This window comes from Trichechus manatus, unplaced genomic scaffold (genome assembly GCF_000243295.1).
Source record: "Trichechus manatus latirostris isolate Lorelei unplaced genomic scaffold, TriManLat1.0 scaffold00054, whole genome shotgun sequence".
Classification (NCBI taxonomy): domain Eukaryota; kingdom Metazoa; phylum Chordata; class Mammalia; order Sirenia; family Trichechidae; genus Trichechus; species Trichechus manatus.
The window spans coordinates 8,298,739-8,319,969 of record NW_004443990.1 but is presented as its reverse complement, the minus strand read 5'-3'; the positions used below and the strand labels follow the sequence as shown (position 1 = coordinate 8,319,969).

At 39.2% G+C, this 21,231-nt stretch overlaps 1 protein-coding gene across 1 annotated transcript in view; it reads left to right on the top strand.

Moving 5' to 3' along the window:
* TOM1L1 (target of myb1 like 1 membrane trafficking protein) overlaps positions 1–21,231 on the top strand; it is a 58,734-nt gene that overhangs the window by 4,080 nt on the left and 33,423 nt on the right. The window contains exons 3-8 of the mRNA XM_004378106.2: positions 376–454; positions 6,840–6,989; positions 7,612–7,737; positions 9,314–9,418; positions 10,437–10,553; positions 20,501–20,634. Coding sequence (XP_004378163.1) covers positions 376–454; positions 6,840–6,989; positions 7,612–7,737; positions 9,314–9,418; positions 10,437–10,553; positions 20,501–20,634 — 711 coding nt within the window. The remainder of the gene's footprint in view (positions 1–375; positions 455–6,839; positions 6,990–7,611; positions 7,738–9,313; positions 9,419–10,436; positions 10,554–20,500; positions 20,635–21,231) is intronic.

Genomic DNA, 21,231 nt, shown 5'->3' with positions numbered 1-21,231 from the left:
TAAATTAAAATGAGCAAGCTTCATTGTTTTGGAAATTACATTTCCTATAAACTGGTTCTGTGCATTAGTAGAGGAATACGAGTATGAGCACATTTCATGTATAGTGCTTTCTAGGATGCTGTACCCATTCAGGTACACAATTATTTTATTTGGTTCTCACAGTGGGGTAGGTGGTATTGTTTGCCTATGTGCATGAGTAAATTTAGGCACAAGAAGTTAAGTGGTCTTCCCAGGGTCACACAGCAGAACCAAGAGTAGAGCTTTGGTTGTCCAGTCCTTACCCATTCCTTTTTCCACAATGCATAGTGTTTATCAGAGACTGCTTATTTTCAGCAAATGCCTAAATTGGTGATTTCATTGTATTTATTGCTGTAGGCCAAAAGATGCAGTGAAAGCTTTGAAGAAAAGGATTTCCAAAAACTACAATCATAAAGAAATCCAACTTACTTTGTCAGTAAGTACTTTAATGTTATAATTAAAACTCTGGGATTTTCCAAGCTATAATCTTATTTTTAGTTCTGGGATTAAAAAAAAAAAAAATGAAATACTCTGAGATAATTAATAGAATTGGCAAAGAGTCCTTTGCAGGATGAGTTAAAATGTTGGTTTATTGAAAATTGCAGAACAGAGAGTTTAGTTGATTGTAATAGCATTTAATTTCTTAGAAAGAGAACTTTGCTAGAAAATTGATTTTTCCTGGTCAGGAACTAGGAACTGGTGGTTAAAAACTTATATTGTATATGCTGAACCAATCAAGAAGTTTGTGTGTGTTAACTGTTATTTGAAGGTGGGAGAATTGAAGTCTTGAAAAATGCCTCCCCATTAGCTTTCTATCTTATTTGAAAACCTGTGTGGAATCCTGAGATGCTGCCAGCTCGTTATATTTCAACCAAGTTCTGCTGCCTGGTATAATTTGGAGAAATGTTCTTTGTTGATTTAAGCAATTCTCCAAATACTTTCTGATTTGAGTGTGGAAGCTTATTTGACGTGTTCCTATTTCCCCCTGATCCTTGACCATATGACCTCTTCAGTCACTTTGGTGAGTTGCCCTTTTTTCTTTGGTATGTTTTGCAAGCCCTGCCTGCTGCCTGAGAGTGAGCTCTGTGGCTTTCTGATTTCTTCTGCACACCCTTGTTGACCTCAGCCCAGCCCCAGGCCGGTGCTTGGTTACTTCACTAATCAGTCAGCATCACACTGCTCTTTGGAGCTTTAGGAGTGTTTATCAAGAGAGGGCTATGGGGCAGACGTGTGCACAGCTCTCATTTTCTAGTTTCACGTGGAAGAAAGTTTATCGTATCTTGCTTATTCAGAGATTAAGTGAAAGGAATGAGAAGGAATGAATTGAACAATCTTAGTGATGCTATCACTGAAAAAACCTTCAAGTCGGGGGTTGAATATAGTTTTAGAGGTTTTTCCCTCCTTCACCTTTTTTTGGCCTCTTCCCTGTCCCTTATTCATAGCAGCTACCTCAGGAAGGTCCCAGAATGGAGGAAACTACAGAGAGAGGTGTAAGATGCTTACATAGAAATATTAGAACAATGAGCCAATGACAGAAATAAACCTCTGACTGGCACTTTTCAAATCACTTACCCAATTAATGTGCTCGACAACTCTGTGAAGTAGTTGTGTTGTTAACACCATTTCACAGATGAAGACACTGAGACTAAGTGACTTTTCAAGATTAAATAACATGAAGTAGCATAGCCAGAATTTGAAAGCAGCCCTCAGATTCTAAATTCCCTACCCTTTCCCCCATAGCACATTGCTTCTCAAAATGAATCAAACCTGTTTGGAGAGACTTGTGTTTCATTTGTCATCTTCAGCTACTTTTTGTGTAGTGTAGTGTCCAATGCATTAGTGTACCAGATGTTGACTGAAACAATGATTGAGTGCCCCCCACAACCTACCCTACCTTTTCCACTATCCAGGAAAACTCAAGGGCTGATGGAAGGTACTATAGAAAACCAAACCAAACCCATTGCCATCAGTTGCAACTCATAGCGATGCTATAGGACAGAGTAGAACTGCCCCATAGGATTTCCAAGGCTGTAAATCTTTTTAGAAGTAGACTGCCACGTCTTTCTCCCATGGAGCAACTGGTGGGTTCAAACTGCAGACCTTTTGGTTAGCAGTCGTGCACTTAACAACTGTTTGTCACCAGGGCTCCTCGGTACTATAGAATTAGGGTAGAAATATCTGAAGATGAGCCCTAAAATGATGTGAATCTAAGGTATCTCAAGGCTGCAGAAGGTTAGGAGAATTGAGTGAGGTAGATAAGGGGTAAAAATGAATTTATGCCACCTTCTGTATTTCAGCATGGGATATTATTTCACCTTCTCACAATTATTTATTCTTTTCACAGTTATTTAATAGGTTTAGCTCTTTCTCTGTTGTGTCCAACCTACTTGACATTTCTGTAGTTGCTTCTCATCCCCATCTCCATATCTTCCTCCATCATGGTTCCTTCTTTCTGAAAACAAACCAAAGCCCTTCCCTGAGGAAGTTGGGTCATTCCGGAGCATCATCCCTTCTTATCCTCTGTTTCTGTTTGTGCTCCCACTCTTCCTTCCCCTCAAGTAATCTAATCTCTAAAGCCTTACTGCCAGCTAGCTGCCTGTTCCCATTATCTGTTCTATCTCCGATAATGATAGGATCTCTGCTTCATGATTTCCATACCATTACATAAGAACAAGCAATTCTAAATCTGTACCAAAATAAGGGTAAGAATCACAGGTTGAGGGGTCAGAATATGCCCTCATTGTTAGGCTCCGCATTCATTTGAGGTCTGGGAAAATACCTCCTTTCTTGGATTTTCTTTTAATAGTCATTTGACTCTTGATATCTTCAGGCAGATTTTTCCAGGTTCTATATCTAACGGACCAGTCTCCTCACCTCAGGCTGCAGATGTGTGCTTAAGCCTCGAAGCTGACTTCTCTGCAGTACTTAAGTATTTAAGCCAAACTTAATTATGTGGGAAATTAGTTGCAGAAGGAATTATCCAATGCTTGTCAAAGGCAATTATAAGTTTACCAATAAGCTCTTTACAAATTAATCCTCATATCTGACATTTCCTCTTTATTACTATGAAGTGATGAGAGCCTGTCAAAATCAATTGTAAATGTTCTCTGTATTATCTGTCACTTTGGGTTCTCCATGGGCTTGTTAGCCTTGATTAGGTCTTTGATGAGATCTGACTGTATTGTGATTTCCTACATCAAGTCGGTGGAGCAGTTTTGTCAAGAAGCCAGTAGTTAAAAAACAAAAAAAAAAGGCACTTTGTTTCCAGGCTTTATAACTCTGAGCCAGAAACTAGCCTTTTCTTGAATGAGTCAATTGTGATAAATCTCAACAAGATACTACTATTATTGTCAAACGGAAAGTTCTTGAACAGGTTCCTGGGAATTATTTAACTAATAGCCTTTTGTGAAGCACCCAGTAGGTGATGAGGTATGGGGGTTTTAGACGAGGTAGAAAATGTGATTATCTCTCCAGGAGCTTGTTTTAGTTACGGAGTGAGAAGTGTGCACTGTCCCCTAGGGAGGTCATCTTAGGGTGGTCATACTTTGGTGTGGTCCCCATGGTCCAGATGTGGTCTTCTGCTCTGATGGCTCAGAGGCCTGGTTTTTGTCAGTGCACCTGGGGTTATCAGGCTGGAGTACTTACTTAGCTAATTCAACTTACAAAGGGCTGACTAATAAATTTGTATCTGCTTTAGAAATTTACTATGAGAAATAAAACTCCCCTTCTTCCAGTCTCTCTAAAAAGAGTACTCATATTTGCAAATCAACATATTCTCTCTCTCTACCAATAGGGAATTCTGCAGGGAAGCAGATGATCAAAATAGTTATTTACTGAGGTCCTGTTATGTGTCAGGCTCTTCATACAGATTATATTTCATTTCGTCCTCACAATAAGCCTCTAGAGGAAGGTATTTTGCCCATTTTGCGAAGATAGTGATGCTTAATAAGAATAAATGATTTGCCCAATCGAGAGCAAAAGGAGATCGGGAAGCCTGGAGTCTCCCACTTTAGTCTCTCTTAATCCCTTGTCTCCTAGGCTCTCTATCCAGTCTGATTATGGATTCTTGGTTGTTCTATTTCCATAGATAGGTTATCTGAACACATTTGCACCAAGGCCCAATTTCAGAATGCATTTAAGCAAAATATTTAATGTTTCCAATTTGGCACAATAGGTTTTACTACTTACCTGTGTGGGCTGAGGGAGTAGGAAGAGATATTGGTAACATAGAGGTGGTGATGTAGAAGTAATTAGTCCTGACATACAAGATTCCGAAGGGAAAACACAAAGGACATGATTGCTAATCTCCAGATGTCAACCTTCTCAACATTCCATGTTGGCTCTTTGATTTTCTGCATGTACTTCCTGGGAATGTTACCCATTATCATAAAATCTTGGTGCTCCAGAGACAGAAATTGGTTTGTGAATGTTTAGCAAAAATTCACCACTCATTTTACTGTTAGAGAAAATGAGACTTGGAGGCTAAGTATCTTGCCTAAGACCACGCGACTAGTTGGGCGAAGTATTTCTATCAACTCCTTCTGAATTAGAGGCACTTTTCCTCTCAGCATTTCACCCAATAAAAAATCATCATAATAATATATCAAACTAAAAGACATTTGTTATTCAACTTTTCAGCTCATCATCTTCTAACCAACTTGCATTAATATAGAATCATTTTAATATGTTTTAGATTTTGTTTTTATTTTCCCTTGCTTTAAACGTTTTCTCCATGTTTCCCACAGCTGCATGTACTTAGCTTCTGTATTTTCTGATTTCCTTCTTGGCCACATTGCCCTTAAAACTACAGCTTTCACACCCACTGCTTCTTTTTGTAGTGCCATTAAAGTGACACTCAAAATACAGAGCATGGTATAAAGTCAATTTCCAGGGCTTCTTTTCTATAGAGATGATTGTACCTATGCTGGTCATGTTATGGTTTCTGTGACCTCTCTAACACGAGGTGGTAGCATTGAAACTAGAGATTTAATTTTGTTTTTAGGTCACTCTTGGAACTCTGCTTTGTGCATGCAGTTCTTCAGTACTAGCTCATTCCTTCTTAACCTGACTTCTATTCATATTGCTTTATTAAAAATGGTTTCTTAAAGGTGAATAATGACTCCACTAATCAACAAATCTAGTCAAGTTTTTCTCAGTCTGTATTCTTGACTGTTTAGCACTCCATGCCCCTCCCTGCAGAAACTCTGCCCTCTTTTGGCTGTATCAACATCACATTCACTTTATTTTTGTGCTTCCATTTCCATTGGTTGCTCTTCAGTTGTGTTCATTGAGTTCCTTCCAACTTGTGTAGTAGGTAAATCCCAGTGTTCCAGCCATTCCTCCTCTCTACTCATCTTAGGCAGCTTTGATGACTTACTTTTGGCCCTACAGTTTCTTGAGCTGTAGCAATGCATGTACAGGTCCCTGCTAAACATCTCTACTTGAGTATCCTACTATCCTTTTAAACTCAGAAAGCCTATCAACCCATCATTTTTTATCCCTAGATGAGTCATACCACCATATCCACTTTAGATTTCCATCAAAGATGCTATCAGTCTTATGCAGAGTGAAAGTCACTTACCTCTTGGTCTTTGTCCTTCCTCAGCAAGTACCCAGCCATGAAAAGTTCTTCCTTCATAATTCTCCTGTGTCTTTCCCTTCCTTGCATCCCACACCATCCTAGGTTATTTCTATATTATGACTGTACTAATGTGTCCCTGGATCCTTGGTGGCACAATGGTGTAGAGCTTGGCTGCTAACCAGAAGGTCGGCAGTTCGAATCCACTAGCTGCTCCTTGGAAACTATATGGGGCAGTTCTACTCTGTCCTATAGGATCACTATGAGTTGGAATCCATTTGACGGCAACAGGTTTGGTTTTTCGGTTTTAGTGCATCCCTACTGGATCTCTCCATGTTTCCAGGATCTTTCCCCCTCCAAATCCCTCTGAAGATTGCTGCCTGACAACCTCTCCAGAGTACTACCTTTCATATATTAACTTTTCTCTTAAGCTTGGAATAGAGGTGTGGTGGTGACGAACTAACAAAAACTCTTCAGTGGCTCCTCAGTGTTTTTAGATGGCGTCCAGACTCTTTACACTGCCACTCAAATTTCTCTACTACAGGCTAAATATCACCCCTCCAGACTATTATCTACCCTACCACCTCAGTATCCCCAATTTGCCCAGATAAATAAGCACCTACTGTAGACAAACTGGAGTACTTATTTCCCCCCTTACAACTCGTGCACTTTGCTACCTTTGTATTTTTTTATACCATTTATACCATGTCTAGAATATAACTCCGTGTTTATTTTTATTTAGCCATCTTTTACTCAGCCTTTTCCAAAAGTCTTGTAAGACTTATTGCACTTGCCTATAAAGGTCTATAGCTAGGGTGACTATGTAAATTATCATCCGAACTGGGACACTTCTGAGAGTGAAAGGGGGTACGAGCAGTAGTAAAGCCAGGACAGCAGACATATACCAGGACTGCCCTGGGGAAAGTAGGATGAATGTTAACCCTGTCTATAGCCCATGTGTTTTGTTTGCACTTCCCATTTAGCACTTGGCATTTACTACCCTGCGTTGCTATTAATGCTCTTATAATTGTGTCCTGACTCTCCAACAGGTCTTTCCCCAAGGCAATTACATTATGCCTTATATTTCCTCACACCCCCTGAACCTAACACTTTACCCTATATTTTAGTCGATACTAAATTGTTTTTATCAATTAAAATGTTAGTGGAAATCTTTATTTTGCCTTATATTTAGAAGCTAGTTTTTACAGAGAAATATAATATTTATTTTTTCTCCCTAATTTAGCTTATTGACATGTGCCTGCAGAACTGTGGTCCAAGTTTCCAGTCTCTAATTGTGAAGAAGGAATTCGTGAAAGACTGTCTAGTTAAGCTGCTGAATCCCAGATACACCTTGCCATTAGACATTCAGAATAAAATCTTGAATTTCATTAAGGTAAGTCTGTTATATACATCATGGGATGGTAAACTTCTAAGATTAGGGACTTAATTACATACCTCCTGATTGGTTCAGGGATCCTTTACAAACCTAGCATTGAGCCAGAAAACATTCTTACTATTTTCTATGTAATAATAATTTCTTGTCATTGGATAGTGCCTTTTTTTCTGAAGAATTTGGGATCATTTCCCTACTTTACTCTCAGTTTCTGTTTTATCCATGTCAGATAGGAAAGATTGTTGTGTGTATGTTCATTTTACAGATATGGAAACTATGTCCTGGAGTAGTTAACTGACTAGTTCAAGGTTACCTGGCAAAAAAGCTCCTGATGGTATTTTAGAATCTATTGATTCTGAATCCAGTACAACAAAAACCAATCAATAGTATCTATCCCAGGATTTCATTAAGGTATTGAAACATGAGAGTCTGATGATAAAAAATATTTTGTATTATTATTCTAGTCTTTGAAAATGTACACTTTGTCCATGGCGTTCAAAAGTTTTCTCTTTTTGAGTAAGATACATAATTCTCAATCTCCCATTTTCTGTCACCTACTTAAGAATTGTGTTTTGTTTTTGCTGCTGTCTTAACTCTGGAACTTTCCATCTTTTGGATTCAGACTTGGTCTCAGGGTTTCTCAGGCGGTGTGGATGTAAGTGAAGTGAAAGAAGTGTACCTTGACCTGGTTAAGAAAGGTGTACAGTTTCCTTCCTCAGATGCTGAGGCTGAAACAACACCACCACAGGTAAGAGGCCCTTTCTTGACCCACGTAGGGTCAGATAGTATATTACTTGAGTCTTTTCTCATTGCAAGGGGCAAACCTAGCTCCACCTACCTTAAGCAAAAGGTAGACATTATTAGAAGGGTGTTAAGATATCTCCTATAATAACAAACCCACAAAAAGGTTGGTATTAGCTTGACTGTTGAAACAACAGAGAACCAAGCATTCAAATGCCTTTAATTTGTCTACTTGTCTTTGACGATTAGCTTCGTTGTTCTCGCTCATTACGGACTAGCTTTTCCACATGGTGGAAACAGCTCCCAAATTTTCATGTTATAGCTTAGCTTTTTCAGATTCCAAGTCTAAAAACCTTGGAGAAGAGACACATTGAATCAGTTTGGTTCAGTTTCCCATTTCTGAACAAATCAGCTGAGATCATGTAAGAACATGGGAGCTTCCATGGGAATCATTTGTATGTAATAGAGGAGGGGGCAGTTTTCAAAAGAAAGGGTTGGTGCTGGACAGGCAAAATAATAGGTTCTACCATAAGTAATATAATGCATTTTAGTTTATTATTAATAGCTGTTCTACTGGGAGAGTTTCTAAAAGTTCGTATGTATCCATTCTCATGCTTGCAAATAATTTTCGAGGTTTTGAACCTGTGATGCTTTGAGTAGCTGATTATAATTCAGCCCTTGCCTTTCTGTAATTACCATAATGTGAAATAGTAGCTCTTCCCTTCTGTAGATTGGCAAGTACTGTCTTTGTGGAATAAATAATTCAGGTGTATGCTAGAAGTCTACTTCGTGGAGGCTGTCTTGAGCACTAACTCTTTTACCTGTGCAAGCGCTCCTAGCCATTAACCCCTGCCCCGTCTTTTCTCTCATCTACCTATGAGCCTGCTCACCATATCCCTTTTCTTCTTTCTTCCAAGGCACAATATGGTAGTAGCCTAGAACTTTGCTATTCAAAGTGTGAGTGGGGGTATAATCTGCGAGTTTGTTATAAATCTAAGTGTGCTCCAGTCTAGACCACTGAATCATAATCCTCATTTTAACAAGATTACCAGGTGATTTCTGTGCATATTAATGTCAAGATGTAGTGGATGTACTAGCGTAGATCCCTGGGCTTTGGGCTCTCCGCCCATGGATGGAAATGAGGCATTGGCTTAGGGAGGCATTCATTGGTGAAGGCGATGCCTTGCCAACTATAGCTTAAAAAGACTTGACATAAATTGATTTAGCATTTGTTTTTAACAGTCCAAAGAGAGGGCAGCAATAATTTCACATTGCAGTTTATCATGTAGACCCATGGTAAAAGCCATGTTATTTTATTAAACATTTGATTAAACTGTAATTCAGTTAATAATCACATTAGCAGTCATCTGTTATTCGTATCTGTTCTATTACGGGCATGCCATTTGCTTTAGCACTCTTCTCAAAATGTTGGGCAAGTTGTACTCTGGATGATTTACTCCAGGCTAGCACTGTACCTAAGGCTTTGGTTGAGAGAAAGTGATTGAGTCAGTTAGATGGACAAACTGGGCTTGGGGTGGCTATGTGAATTCAGGTAATAATATCTCCATATTTCATATTGACAGACTGCTGAGATCTCATCTAATCCACCAACATCTGTTCCTACTGCACCGGCTCTTTCTTCTATAGTTGCTCCGAAGAGCTCAACCATTATGTTGGTCCCAGAACAGGTAACAACAGCAATAGTGTTTATTGATGACTTTTTTAAAGTTCTAAGCTCTATATATACAGTTCATTTTTTCTTCTTAACCACATTATAAGGTGTAGGTACATTATTATCCTCATTTTACAGAGGAGGAGGCTGAGACTTAGTGATGTTATGTGACTTATCACAGTTCAGTCCTAAGGAGAATTAATCCCATAGATTCTGTCTGATTCCCAAGCCTAAGCTCTTAACAGCTGTGCTCAGCTTCTGGCATTCAGGGCTTTGTGGAGGCTTGGCTATGGCCTGGATCTTGTGTCCACCAGCTGATTTTACTTTCTCCTGGCAGGACTGTCCATATACTCTTTCAGAGAGCTCAGTAAGTGGTATTCTTATTACTTAGTGCTAATTGTGCCAACTAAATTATTTTTTACCACTTTGTCTATAGCTTTTTATGAAGAGTCCATATAAGCAATTATTATATGAAGTTCATTTCTGTCCTGTTATAAGGGATATATCTTCGAAGACTTCATGTTGTTATTCTTCAGGATTCCTTATATAAAAGTCAATTTGATTAATTCCTCTTAGGGTTTAATGCAGAAAAAAAAAAAGTGCTTATCTCTTGATTCTTTCTTTTTTAATACCACAAGAATTATAAAAACCTTCATTTTTCCTCTTTTCTCATTGGTTGCCAAAAAGTCCAGACTAATACTTGCTTTTGTTTTTAGAAACTATCTCATCCGGGTTCCTAGTATAGTCACTTTCTCCCTTCTCAATACTGGTTCTGATCTGAATTCTTTTTCTTCATTTTTAACTTTCCTAGAGCATATTTTTGAGTTTATTGTAAGAGATTGCAAATCCTTTTAGGAGGTAACAGATTATACATTTGTAAAATAAATATGTATATGTATACTTATATAAGTTTGAACATCTTAAATTTTGCTAAAGCATTTTCTCTTCGAGTAAATGTCCCCCAGGAACAGGAAACAAGGTAGTGGTTCATTGGTCCCACACTTACTGACTAGTGCTTGCGTTGCTCTCGGCAGATTGGAAAATTACACAGTGAGCTGGATATGGTGAAAATGAATGTGAGAGTGATGTCCACCATATTAATGGAGAACACCCCTGGGTCTGAAAACTATGAAGATATAGAGCTTCTGCAGGTGTGGTATGGTTTCAGGGACAATCAGTTTAAGTGTCTCTTAAAGTTCTTTTCTAAACTCAGAGCCTTAGAGATGGAAGACAATTTAACATTGTCTGGTCCATCCTTCTCCGTCTTAACTTCAACTGATTTCTAAACTTCACAAAAAGAATCAAGGATGACTTTATTAAAAGTACAGAAATAACTTAGACATTTTCCTTACCCTCTTTAAACAAATAAATTTAGTATCATTTACAGCCTTGGTCATATACAGTCTCATATTAGTCTCTAATTTTTATACGTGTAAAAGTTGCCTCTAAATTCATCCACTTAACAATATAGTGAGTAACTGTGATGGGGGAAGGGATATGGAAATGAGGAGACTGTTTTAGTCCTCAAGAAACTTAGGTCTACTGAACAAGATTGTTGTGTAAACAATAAGCATAATAGCACAGTAAAATAATGTTTTGCAAATAATAATACAATAAAGTGTTGTAGACTCTGTAGTATAAATTTGTTCAGTATATGGTGGGATCATGGGTGGGAGCAAGGAGAAAGGTAAACATTTTGGGAAAGGTTTACATGGAGATAATAGTCTGTGAGGGAGAAAGTAGACAGGCATTTGGACCTGAATGAGCACGTAGGAGATTAAAAATGAAAATTAATCCTTAAATAGAGTTCATATGTAGTAATCCTTTTAAAAGGAGCCCTGGTGGTACAGTGGTTAAAAACTTGGCCACTAACTAGAAGGTCAGTGGTTTGAACCTACCAGCTGCTTCATGGGAAAAAGATGGGGCAGTCGGCTTCCCTAAAGATCACAGCCTTAGAAACGCTGGGGGGGGCAGTTCTCTGTCCTATAGAATGGCTGTGAGTTGCAATCGACTCGATGGCAATGGGTTAATCCTTTTTAAAATCTACACTTGGGGACTTTTACAGATAAAGAATTTCTAAGAACTTGTGATGTTAACAAGTATGTTCAGTAAAATGTAAAAATTAAAAATCAAAGTAAGGAAGTAAGTATGTGGCAGGTGGTATTTTTCAGAAATGGCCACAGCAATATTTCTAGTTCTACATGCTCTTCCAGGGTCTTTCAGAGCTCTAAAATGAAAGGATTTATGACCTTTTTCTCACTTTTTAATCAATCTGTAGCAAATAGTCCAGTAAAAATAAACAGTGAAATGTTCCATTTCAATATGTGAATCCGGTTTTAGATTTTATTCTATCCTGGAATACAGTGAAATGCCTTATTTTCTCAGAATCTTTTGATGCAGATGTTTGGTTGACTTTTGCACAGATAATGCTAATTTGTTGGTTGCTGTTTTAATGCCAAAGCTGGAGGCTCTGTGTTGCTTTGAATAGTGAAGAGACTTAGTCAACATTAGAATAATACTCATGGCCGATTGAAGTTGAATGGGTTCTGGCATTAGATCAACTTGTTTATAGAGGCTATTGAATGTGTAGTTTATTTTCCTTTCAATGCTTTTGTTATTATCACATAGAGATCTGGTATGGGAAGTGCTATTCATAATTTGACAAATATTTGGACAGATAAATATTTTTAAATCTAAACACTCCCCAACATGATCTAAAATAATGTGATAAAATCTCCTAGGGAGAGAGGGGACAAAATGCATATCTGATTCAAGGATCTAAAAATAAAGCCAGCAAAAATAGAGTATGGAGAAACAACATAATTCTTTAATTATTGCTTTTTCAAATGGTTTTCTCACCCTGGAAGTACTCAGATCAGTAGAGTTACAACCTAAACTGTTCAGATCAATAGAGTTAGAAGCCCCAGATAATGCTAGCTGTCTGCCTGGCTGCCCTCATGTAACTGTAGGGGCTTTGGGAGGCTTCAGCATGAGTCTAGGGGCATCAGAGGAGGAGGCAGCAATATGAAAGGCAGTGCATGGGCACAATACAGGGGAGGGAGTTCAACTGCAAGAAAGTAATAAAGATACCTGGTCAGCTCTATAAGTTGTGAAAGAGACATTTAATTTTTTTCCATAACCAGGTAATGATAATATTTTTAGCTTGATGTAATAATAAATTTACCTCCTCTCTCACTCAAATTCCATCAAGATGACAAAAGAAATATGAAAATAAGAATAAATGCTGAGGATTACAGGAAGGCCTGGGCAGGCCATCAGCAGACCAGAACATTGAGAGCTTTCAGTGCCTTATAATGCAGATACGATTAGACCTACTGAGGAACTCATGAAAGAGACCCCTCCAAAGGGACATTTCCCAGAAGAAACATAATACTAACCTCAAAATCAGAGTAATACAGGACAGGCCTTGGCCAGTCAGATGGAGATTGAAACAGCTGCATCTGACCCCTGCTGTCTGAGCAGCTAAACTTTAGGAGTGAGGGACTCCCAGGGTGGATGTGAAGGCCAGAGAAACAGGGCCATCCTCCAAATAACTGGTGGTTTCCAAGAGAACCTGGGAACCTCTGCAGCCAGAAGAAAGATGACCGGCACTTTCTGGGATTCTGGGATTCTTAAACTTTGAAGGTGAGGAGACTCATCCATAGAGATAATGTTGCAGTAGGGCTGGATGGGACCCAGGAATTTGCATTTTAAAAATGCACTTCTAGCATTTCTGATGCGCCTGGTCTGGAAACTTGCAGATGAGAAACTCTGCTTTAAAGGAAAACATGCCCTGAGGCATCTACCCCGGCATCTACCCCCGTCACGTCATTCCACATCCTCTACCTCTACACACACACATCCATGCAATAATGATCAATCCGTAGCAGTGGGTCTAGCTATTAGAATCACCTGGGAAGCTAAAACCAACAACAATAGCAATAGAGATGCTACCCTAGTCCTAGCCCAGACTAATTAAATAAAACTTTCTTTTGTATCAGTTTTTCCCACTCCCAAATCCAGGTTGATTGTGATGTGCAGGCAGAATTGAGGGTCACTGATCTAGACTTCAATCTAATCACTAAACATTTGAGGCAACCAATGGCATTAAGGAAAGAAATGAACTCAAATGGAAGAACTAACCTCCAAGGAAACTGATAACATCAGGAAGTAGAAGATAATTTTAGAGTATGTGTAAGGCCTTCAAAGAGATCTGAAAAGCTGTCCCTTAAAAAAAAAAAAAAGTTGGTCTGAAATAAAAGCAGAGTTCTTGGAAATTCAAAGTTTGATTGCTGAAATAACAATAGACTTACAACTAGAATTGTATGTTAGACTGTCTCATTATATCTTCCATGTTACTTAAATGCCTTTTTATGTTTTTCATCTCTTTGTCTGTCTGCAATGCAGTCCACTAATTTCTTCAGATCCATTACCAAGTTTATTAATTCTCTCCTTAATAGTCTAATCTGATATTTGAGCTATCCGTTATGTTGAATTTTATTCACCATGTTTTTCATTTCTAGTAGTTCTATTTGATTCTTTTTCGAATCAGTCTAGTCATTTTTTTTAGTATCTTCTTATCCTGATTTTAGAGTCTATATTTTATTTCTTTAAATATATTAAGCACACTTATTTTATGTTTTAAATCTGATAGGTCCATTATTAGAGGTCTCTGAGGGTCTGATTCTGGTATCTTGGTTTCTGCTAGCTCTCGCTTATGGTGGCTATGATGGGAAGAATAACGGCCCCTCAAAGATGTTCATGTCCCAACTCCCAAAACCTGTGAATATGTTACATTATATGGTGAAAGAGGTGATTAAGTTAAAGATCTTGAAATGAGGAGAGAAGCCTGGATTATCCAGGTGGGCCCAATATAATCACAAGAGTCTGTATAACAAGGAGGCAGGAGGATCAGAGTTAGTAGCAGAGTTAGGAAGCAGGAAGTTACAGTGCTGCAAGGAAAGGGCTGTGAGCACAGGATTGCAGACAATCTCCAGAACCTGAAAAAGGCAAGGAAACAGATTCTCCTGTAAAGCCTCTGAAGGGAATGTAGCCTTGCCAACACCTTGGTTTTGGACTTCTTACCTTCAGGACTGCAAAAGTATATTTGTGTAATTTGAAGCCACTTAGTTGATGATAATTTGTTACAGCAGCAATAGGAAACTAATACGATTTTAGTACCTGGTGAGGTGCTGCTATAACAAATACCTAAAAATGTGAACATGACTTTGGGATTGAGCAGTGGACAGAGGCTAGAAGAATTTTGAGAAGCATGATAGAAAAAGGCTGTATTGCCATAAACAGACTACTGGTAGAAATATGGATGTTACAGGTACTGCTGGTGGGGCTTTGAAGGAAGTGAGTGCATGATAGAGAAAACTTAATCACCTTAGAGAATACCTAAATTGTCATAAACAGACTGTTGGTAGAAATAGGGACTTTACAGGTGCTGCTGGTGAGGGTTCAGAAGTCGTACAGGTGGCATGTTCCATTTGGGTTATTTGAGAAGAGTTATTAAGAGCTCGGCTGCTAACCCAAAAGGTCAGCAGTTCAAATCCACTAGCCACTCGTTGGAAACCCTATGGGGCAATTCTTCTCTGTCCTAGAGGGTTGCTAAGAGTCAGAATCAACTAGACAGCAATAGGTTTGGTTCTTTGGTTTTTGGTAGGGTCCAAAGAAACCACAGGACTAATTCACTACCCTGGGGCTAGTGACATGGCCTAATAATATCCCTAGTCATCAACAGCTAAGAGGAGGGAACTTTTTCCAGAACCCAAAGGAAAGAATCATGTGACAGAGCAGCAGTGCCTTTGGTTGAAGGAGCAGAGGGAATAAATATCCAGACCTCACTCTCCGCCATTCCTCCCATGTCCTGCCAGCAAGCCTGCTGGCCGGATCCAACCAGAAGCAAGAGGACAGGATACCTGTTGATGTGGTCCCTACAGTTCAGCCCCAGGGCACAGAGAAGGGTGGAGGGGGTGGGCAGTGAATTTGGAGGGCAAAAGGAAGGTGTTCCACATGTAAGAAGTTTCTTGGCTCTTCTTGCACATATACTTTTTACCAGGGATCACAGTCTTATTTGTGCTCAAGGTGAACATTAAAACCCAGCTTCTATACCTGGAACCTCTTCCTGTTTTGTCTGTTGTGCTTACCTCCTAGACGCTATTCTGTTTATTTAGAACCCACTTCCTATCTGTTTTCTTCCATCTGAAATTCAATATATTTACTTGGAATCCCCTATTTCTTTCTTCAATCCATGTTGAACAATTAGATCCTGAAGCCCTGCTGATGAATTGGCCTCATATTCTTCGTTAGACTCTTAGACAGTGAAAGCATGTTTTGTAGTTAGAAACCTTTGCCCACTACTCGTGAACTTTGAACTTCACTAGGGGTGGAGACTAGATTTCTTTTGTTTGTCAAGGAGGAGTACAAGGATTCTGAGGCTGCATGCAGTCTAATGAGAGTTGTGATGATCCAGCCATGGGAATGAAGAGCTGCATCACAGTGTCCTGCTTTTATTTCTTGGCATTGTGTGCTTGGCTTTGCAGTACCTTGCTCAGTGGCTCCTACCTGGATTAGTTGACCTTCCCTGGTACCTCCCACTTTTTCTTATTTTTTGCCTGTCCCCAGTAGGACATTGAAAGAAAAGAATGTTTTTAGCCTTCTGTAGTATAAAGTAAGCGTTGATTTTGAAAGTACAGCTACAGAAAACTTTAATTTACTAAAAAAACAGAAACAAAAAACCCATTGCTGTCAAGTCGATTCTGACGCATAGCGACCCTATAGGACAGAGTAGAACTGCTCCGTAGGGTTTCCAAGGAGCAGCTGGTAGATTCGAACTGCCAATCTTTCGGTTAGCAGCCGAGCTCTTAACCACTGCACCACCAGGGCCCCAAGAAGAATTAAAAATAAAAATCAAGGAAATCTAAAATTTGATCCTGTGAGGATAATTTGTAACCAATTAAGAAAGTGTAAAAAAAAATAATGTTATCCCTCCCCTGACTATTCATATTGCCTTTACCATTCAGAATGGTGTAAGGTATTAAGAGTCGAGGGGACTTGTGATGCCATTGAATCCATCTCCCTTTCTTTACAGGTGAGGCTGCATTTTCAGAGGGGAGTGATTTGCCCACACAGTGGCAAGTGAAGGAGCTGGAGCTAGAACCTCATTCTCCGAGCCTAAGTTCTATCCATTGTACTAACTTGTTTCTCATGTTGGCTTTCCAGTATGGATGACTAACCTATTGTCTTTTCATGTGAGATGTCTTAGTTCTTGAGCTAGATTGGAGACAACTTGAAGACAGAAACCAAGTCGTATACTTTGAAATCCATCACAGTACTAAATGCAGTTATGCATATTTAGCGTGTATGTTTTGCACACTGTATGAGTTCATTAAGTGTTGGTTGAATTGATTAATGTTCTTTGAAGACTTAATGACTGAGGACAAAAGAAGGCCTAAGGGTTTATTGAAGACAATGACATTAGGGAAATAAAGTGTTGGCATTATTTAGTTGGGAAAAAGAGTTGGAAAGATTCTAATAAATTAACAATCTTCATGAGGATTATATTGACAGTTTACTTGTCATTCATCTGAGGCTTGTCTAAGGGAAAAACAGACTGTATGAGCCAGTTAGGCTGAGAATTGTTCCACTTTACAGTAGGTGGGCAGGGGCAATAGTTTTTATTTTGAGCAGATAGACATCTTCTCTGGGTGTCTTGCAGTCTAGGTGAGGAGTACTAGGAAAGAAGAAATATGTGAAGGCCTGATAGTAAGAGTATTGCCATACAGATATTATTTCCAGAGAAGGCTTTCAAGCAAATACATTTCTTCCTGGTTTTACTTTTTCAAGGGAGATGTTCAGGTACTTACTTTTATTTATTATTTGTACTGAGTTTCCCTGTGAGAGTGATGGTGGGATGATTATAGTCGAAGTTGAAAGTGCTGAGAGACCTCCTTCCTTAATTCCTGAGTGCTCTGTGGAGGAGTAGGAGCCATCTGGATGTAGGGAGAGGAAGCTCTTAATGAGCTCCCTTTTGTTTTGCACCACAGACCTTTGAATTGACTATTAAGTTCACTTTAACTTAGAAGCATGCCTTTGCTTTGATAGGGTATAAAGGGAGGCCATTCCAGGGTCTCTCTGCTGGACATATGCACCAGCAGCTGTTACTCTGTGTTGACTGCTCCCTGTCTCCCTGCCTCCCCACCTCCCCACCATCCACCAGCCCTGCAAGTGCCTGCTGCGGGGAACTTCTGACCCATCCTTTTTGTCCATGGTTCTTGATCTGTGCTGTTTCCAGGTGGCTTGGCCCTCCTCTGAGACAAACATCAATTGCAAAGATCTGAGTGGGCCGGCGTTTGAAGAGGTTTTTTAAATTCTGCTTTGCAAACCTGCTGAGACATGTGGTGCTCCTTTCATGTTTCCGTTCCTTCTGTCTCTTGAAAGGGCAAAAGGAGGGTCTTCATATGACCAGGGGCTGTTGATGTTGGCTGCAAATTCATTTCAAATTAATTTCTACCTTTTTGTCACAAGCATCTAACAGCCATTGTATTTCCTTGATCTTGACATTGCTGTAGCAAGGCTACCAGCGAGCAACAAGAGGAGCAATTTCTGTATACTCACTAAAGCAAGAACAAAGGAAAAGTTCCCATTCACAATGGGGTTGCTTTTAAATGTCATTCTCAGTTCTTTCCTTTGTATGATATCGGGTCTTGAGTAGTAGTAGCATGAGTACTACAGGATTGTGTTAGTTGTATTAGTTACTAGCTTATAGTGACACCTCTTCAGGCAACCATAACACATTGATTGATTACCCACTGTATGCCAGGCCCTGTGGTGCTTCACCAACACCATTTTCTATTCTTACAACAACCCTATAGGATAGTTGCTGTGGTGAATTAATTACTTATGTGTGTGGTGTGGCCTTTATAGGCATGGTCTTGTAACTCCCACCCAGGTAACTGTGTGATAGGGTAATGGTCAAGGGGACTGGTCAGTTTTGCCTTAAAAGAGAGCCAATCCCAGAGCAAAGAGGAGAGCCCATCACCACCAAAGAAGGAGAGACCTGCAGCAGAAACCCGCAGTAGAGACCCACAGGAGACAGCGCTGTGGGCTTCCCGGCCCACGGAGTGAGAAAGCTGAGTGCCTTTGAGCAGAGACTGAGGGCCAGGAGAAGTCTATACCTGACCCATGAATCTGGGGCTTGCCAGCCTCCAAAACCTCATGAGCTATTTCCTTTATGCGATCTGTGAGTTCTGTGAGATGTTGCAAGAAATTAGGGAACCCAAAGACGGGAGGAAGAATACTGAGGCAAGAGGGAGGCATTGATGTTAGAGATGATGGAGTGGTACAGCAGCTTGGAAAAGTTAGACATTTGGGACATTTTTAACCTCCGCCTCATAGGAACCAGCTTTGTTCTGATCCGTATAAAAGAAAGTATTCATTTAGTTGCTGCTATACTTGTTTTACAGATAAAATAGGGGAAAGGCAGGATTTGAACTCAGGTCTGCTGAGTCCAACGTCTGTTCTCTTTGCAGCATACTAGAAGTCTACAGAATACCAACCATAGGCTGAACCCTGTCTCTGTAAATAAAGTTTTATTGGAACATGACTACACCCATTTGTTCATGTATTTCTATGGCTGCTTTCATGCTACAACAGCAGAATTGAATAATTACAACAGAAACTTTATGACCTGCAAAGCTGAAAATGTTTACTAGCTTTCTGTTGACCCTTGCACTATGCCATTGCTGATAGTGGCCAAGTCATTAGCAAATAGGATAGCTTTTCTGGCTGCACGTGCCAAGTATGAAAACCTAGCAATTTCTTCTGTCTTTTGCACTTCTCTCCTTTGTTACATTTTGACTTCTAAACATTTTTGTTATGATTTTGTGGAGGTAGAAGCTTTCACCTCTGAGTCTAAATGCCAGTTAGTAATAGTTTAATTTATTTATTTAGAGATTTTCTGTCAGGAGTCTTGAAATAGATTGAGATTCTAAATGGTTACCATGAAGCATAAATTTTTCAGCAGGTTTTTCTTTCTTGAGGGAAAGAGATAATATTCTAGTGTGATGTTTTAGCAAGCTCTGCTGCTTTCATTTTGAAAGGAGAGACTTCCCTTGTTTTTTGGCTGATGTTAATTTTGTGTTACATGGACAAATTCTAGCCAAGCTGGGGTTGAAGAAATATTAATATCAGTTTTATGCTCCTGAGGTTTATTGGGGGTTTGCCTTGGAGGAAGTAAGCTGTAAGGCAGCAGTTTTTAAATGTCCGTGTACATAAGAAACACTTGGCGTACTTGTTTAAAGTGTAGATTCCCAGATTCCAACCCCAGAGATCCTGAATCAGTAAGTCGGCTATAGCTGCTTCTGATACTTACGAGAGAAAAAGTTGGTTTGGGGTATCATTGAAGTTTAATTCAATGATTCTAGATAGTCCAAATAGGGACATTATCAATGACTAGTTTTTTTTTAATCCTGGTTCAGTTTACCTTGAAATGTAATTAGTAACTGTAAACTTTAAATGTTTATTTAAGTAAAGCATTATAGGAAATAAAATTATGCTGTGTAAATGTATTTTAACAACTTTTTCCCACTACCACTAATAACAACAATAGCATTTTATGTTTTACGTAGTGGTTTATAAGGTTCCTCATTACACACACCTCCTTGATTTTTATGTCATCATTGAGGTAGATGTGGCAAGTAGTAGGATATTTCAATTTATGGAATGAGTAAATGAGATTTAGAAAACAAGTATTTTATTTCCCAACGTTTGCACTGCTAATAAGCAATGCATTTATAATTCCATATACCACTTATCATTCCCAGTCCAGCATTCTATCCAGTTTACCATTTTGACCTTATGACACCTGTTTTGATTTTCAGAGGAAAATGTAATTATTTTATAACTCACTCTATGTATCGTTTTCTAACCTTCTATTTGGAAGGGTGAGTTGTCCATTGTCAAGTACTTTGGTAGTCTCCCACAGATGCCTCAGTGTGGAGGTGATCATAGGTATACGCAGATTGGCAAGTCATTTTTCTTTTGTAGAATATTTGTAATATGGAAGAAGAAATCTCTCTCATTTCTTTGGCAGAAACTTTATAAGACAAGTCGAGAGATGCAGGAGAGGATCATGGACCTGCTGGTGGTGGTAGAGAATGAAGATGTAACTGTTGAGCTAATTCAAGTGAATGAGGATTTGAATAATGCCCTCCTTGGATATGAGAGGTGAGAACAGATGGAGTACCCTCTCTAACCCTCCTCCAATTCCAGTTTTAGCACCAGTTACTTAGCATTTTCACTAGAGTGCCCACAAGTTGAAGTATTTTGGAAGAATGAGTTAAACACAAGGCCACCTTCCTCCTGAGATACAGGACCTTGGTCCTGGCCTTCTGGGAGCTTGCCTGTGACTTACAAGAATGAGAGAGCAACTAAGAAGTGTTTGGGGCATTCTTGGGCATCACTGGGGAGTATAACCAGTACTCACATCTGTGAGCAGGGCCAGGATCTTACTCACTTGTATTGTCTGCACTCAGCACATGGTAGGCTTTCAACTAGATGAGCGTTATAGACAGAATACCTTGGTGAAAGTAGGGTTTGAGCTAATTTTTTTTTTTCTTTTTTCTTTTTTTTTTATATTTTACTGTACTTCAGGTGAAGGCTTACAGAACAGGTAGTTTCTCATGAAACAGTAGTACACGTTGTTTTATGACATTGGTTAACAACCCCACAACATATTAACCCTCTAACTTGCCAACCTTTGTTTTTTGCTGAAAATACACATAGCCAAACATACACCGTTTCAAAAATTTCTACATACACAGT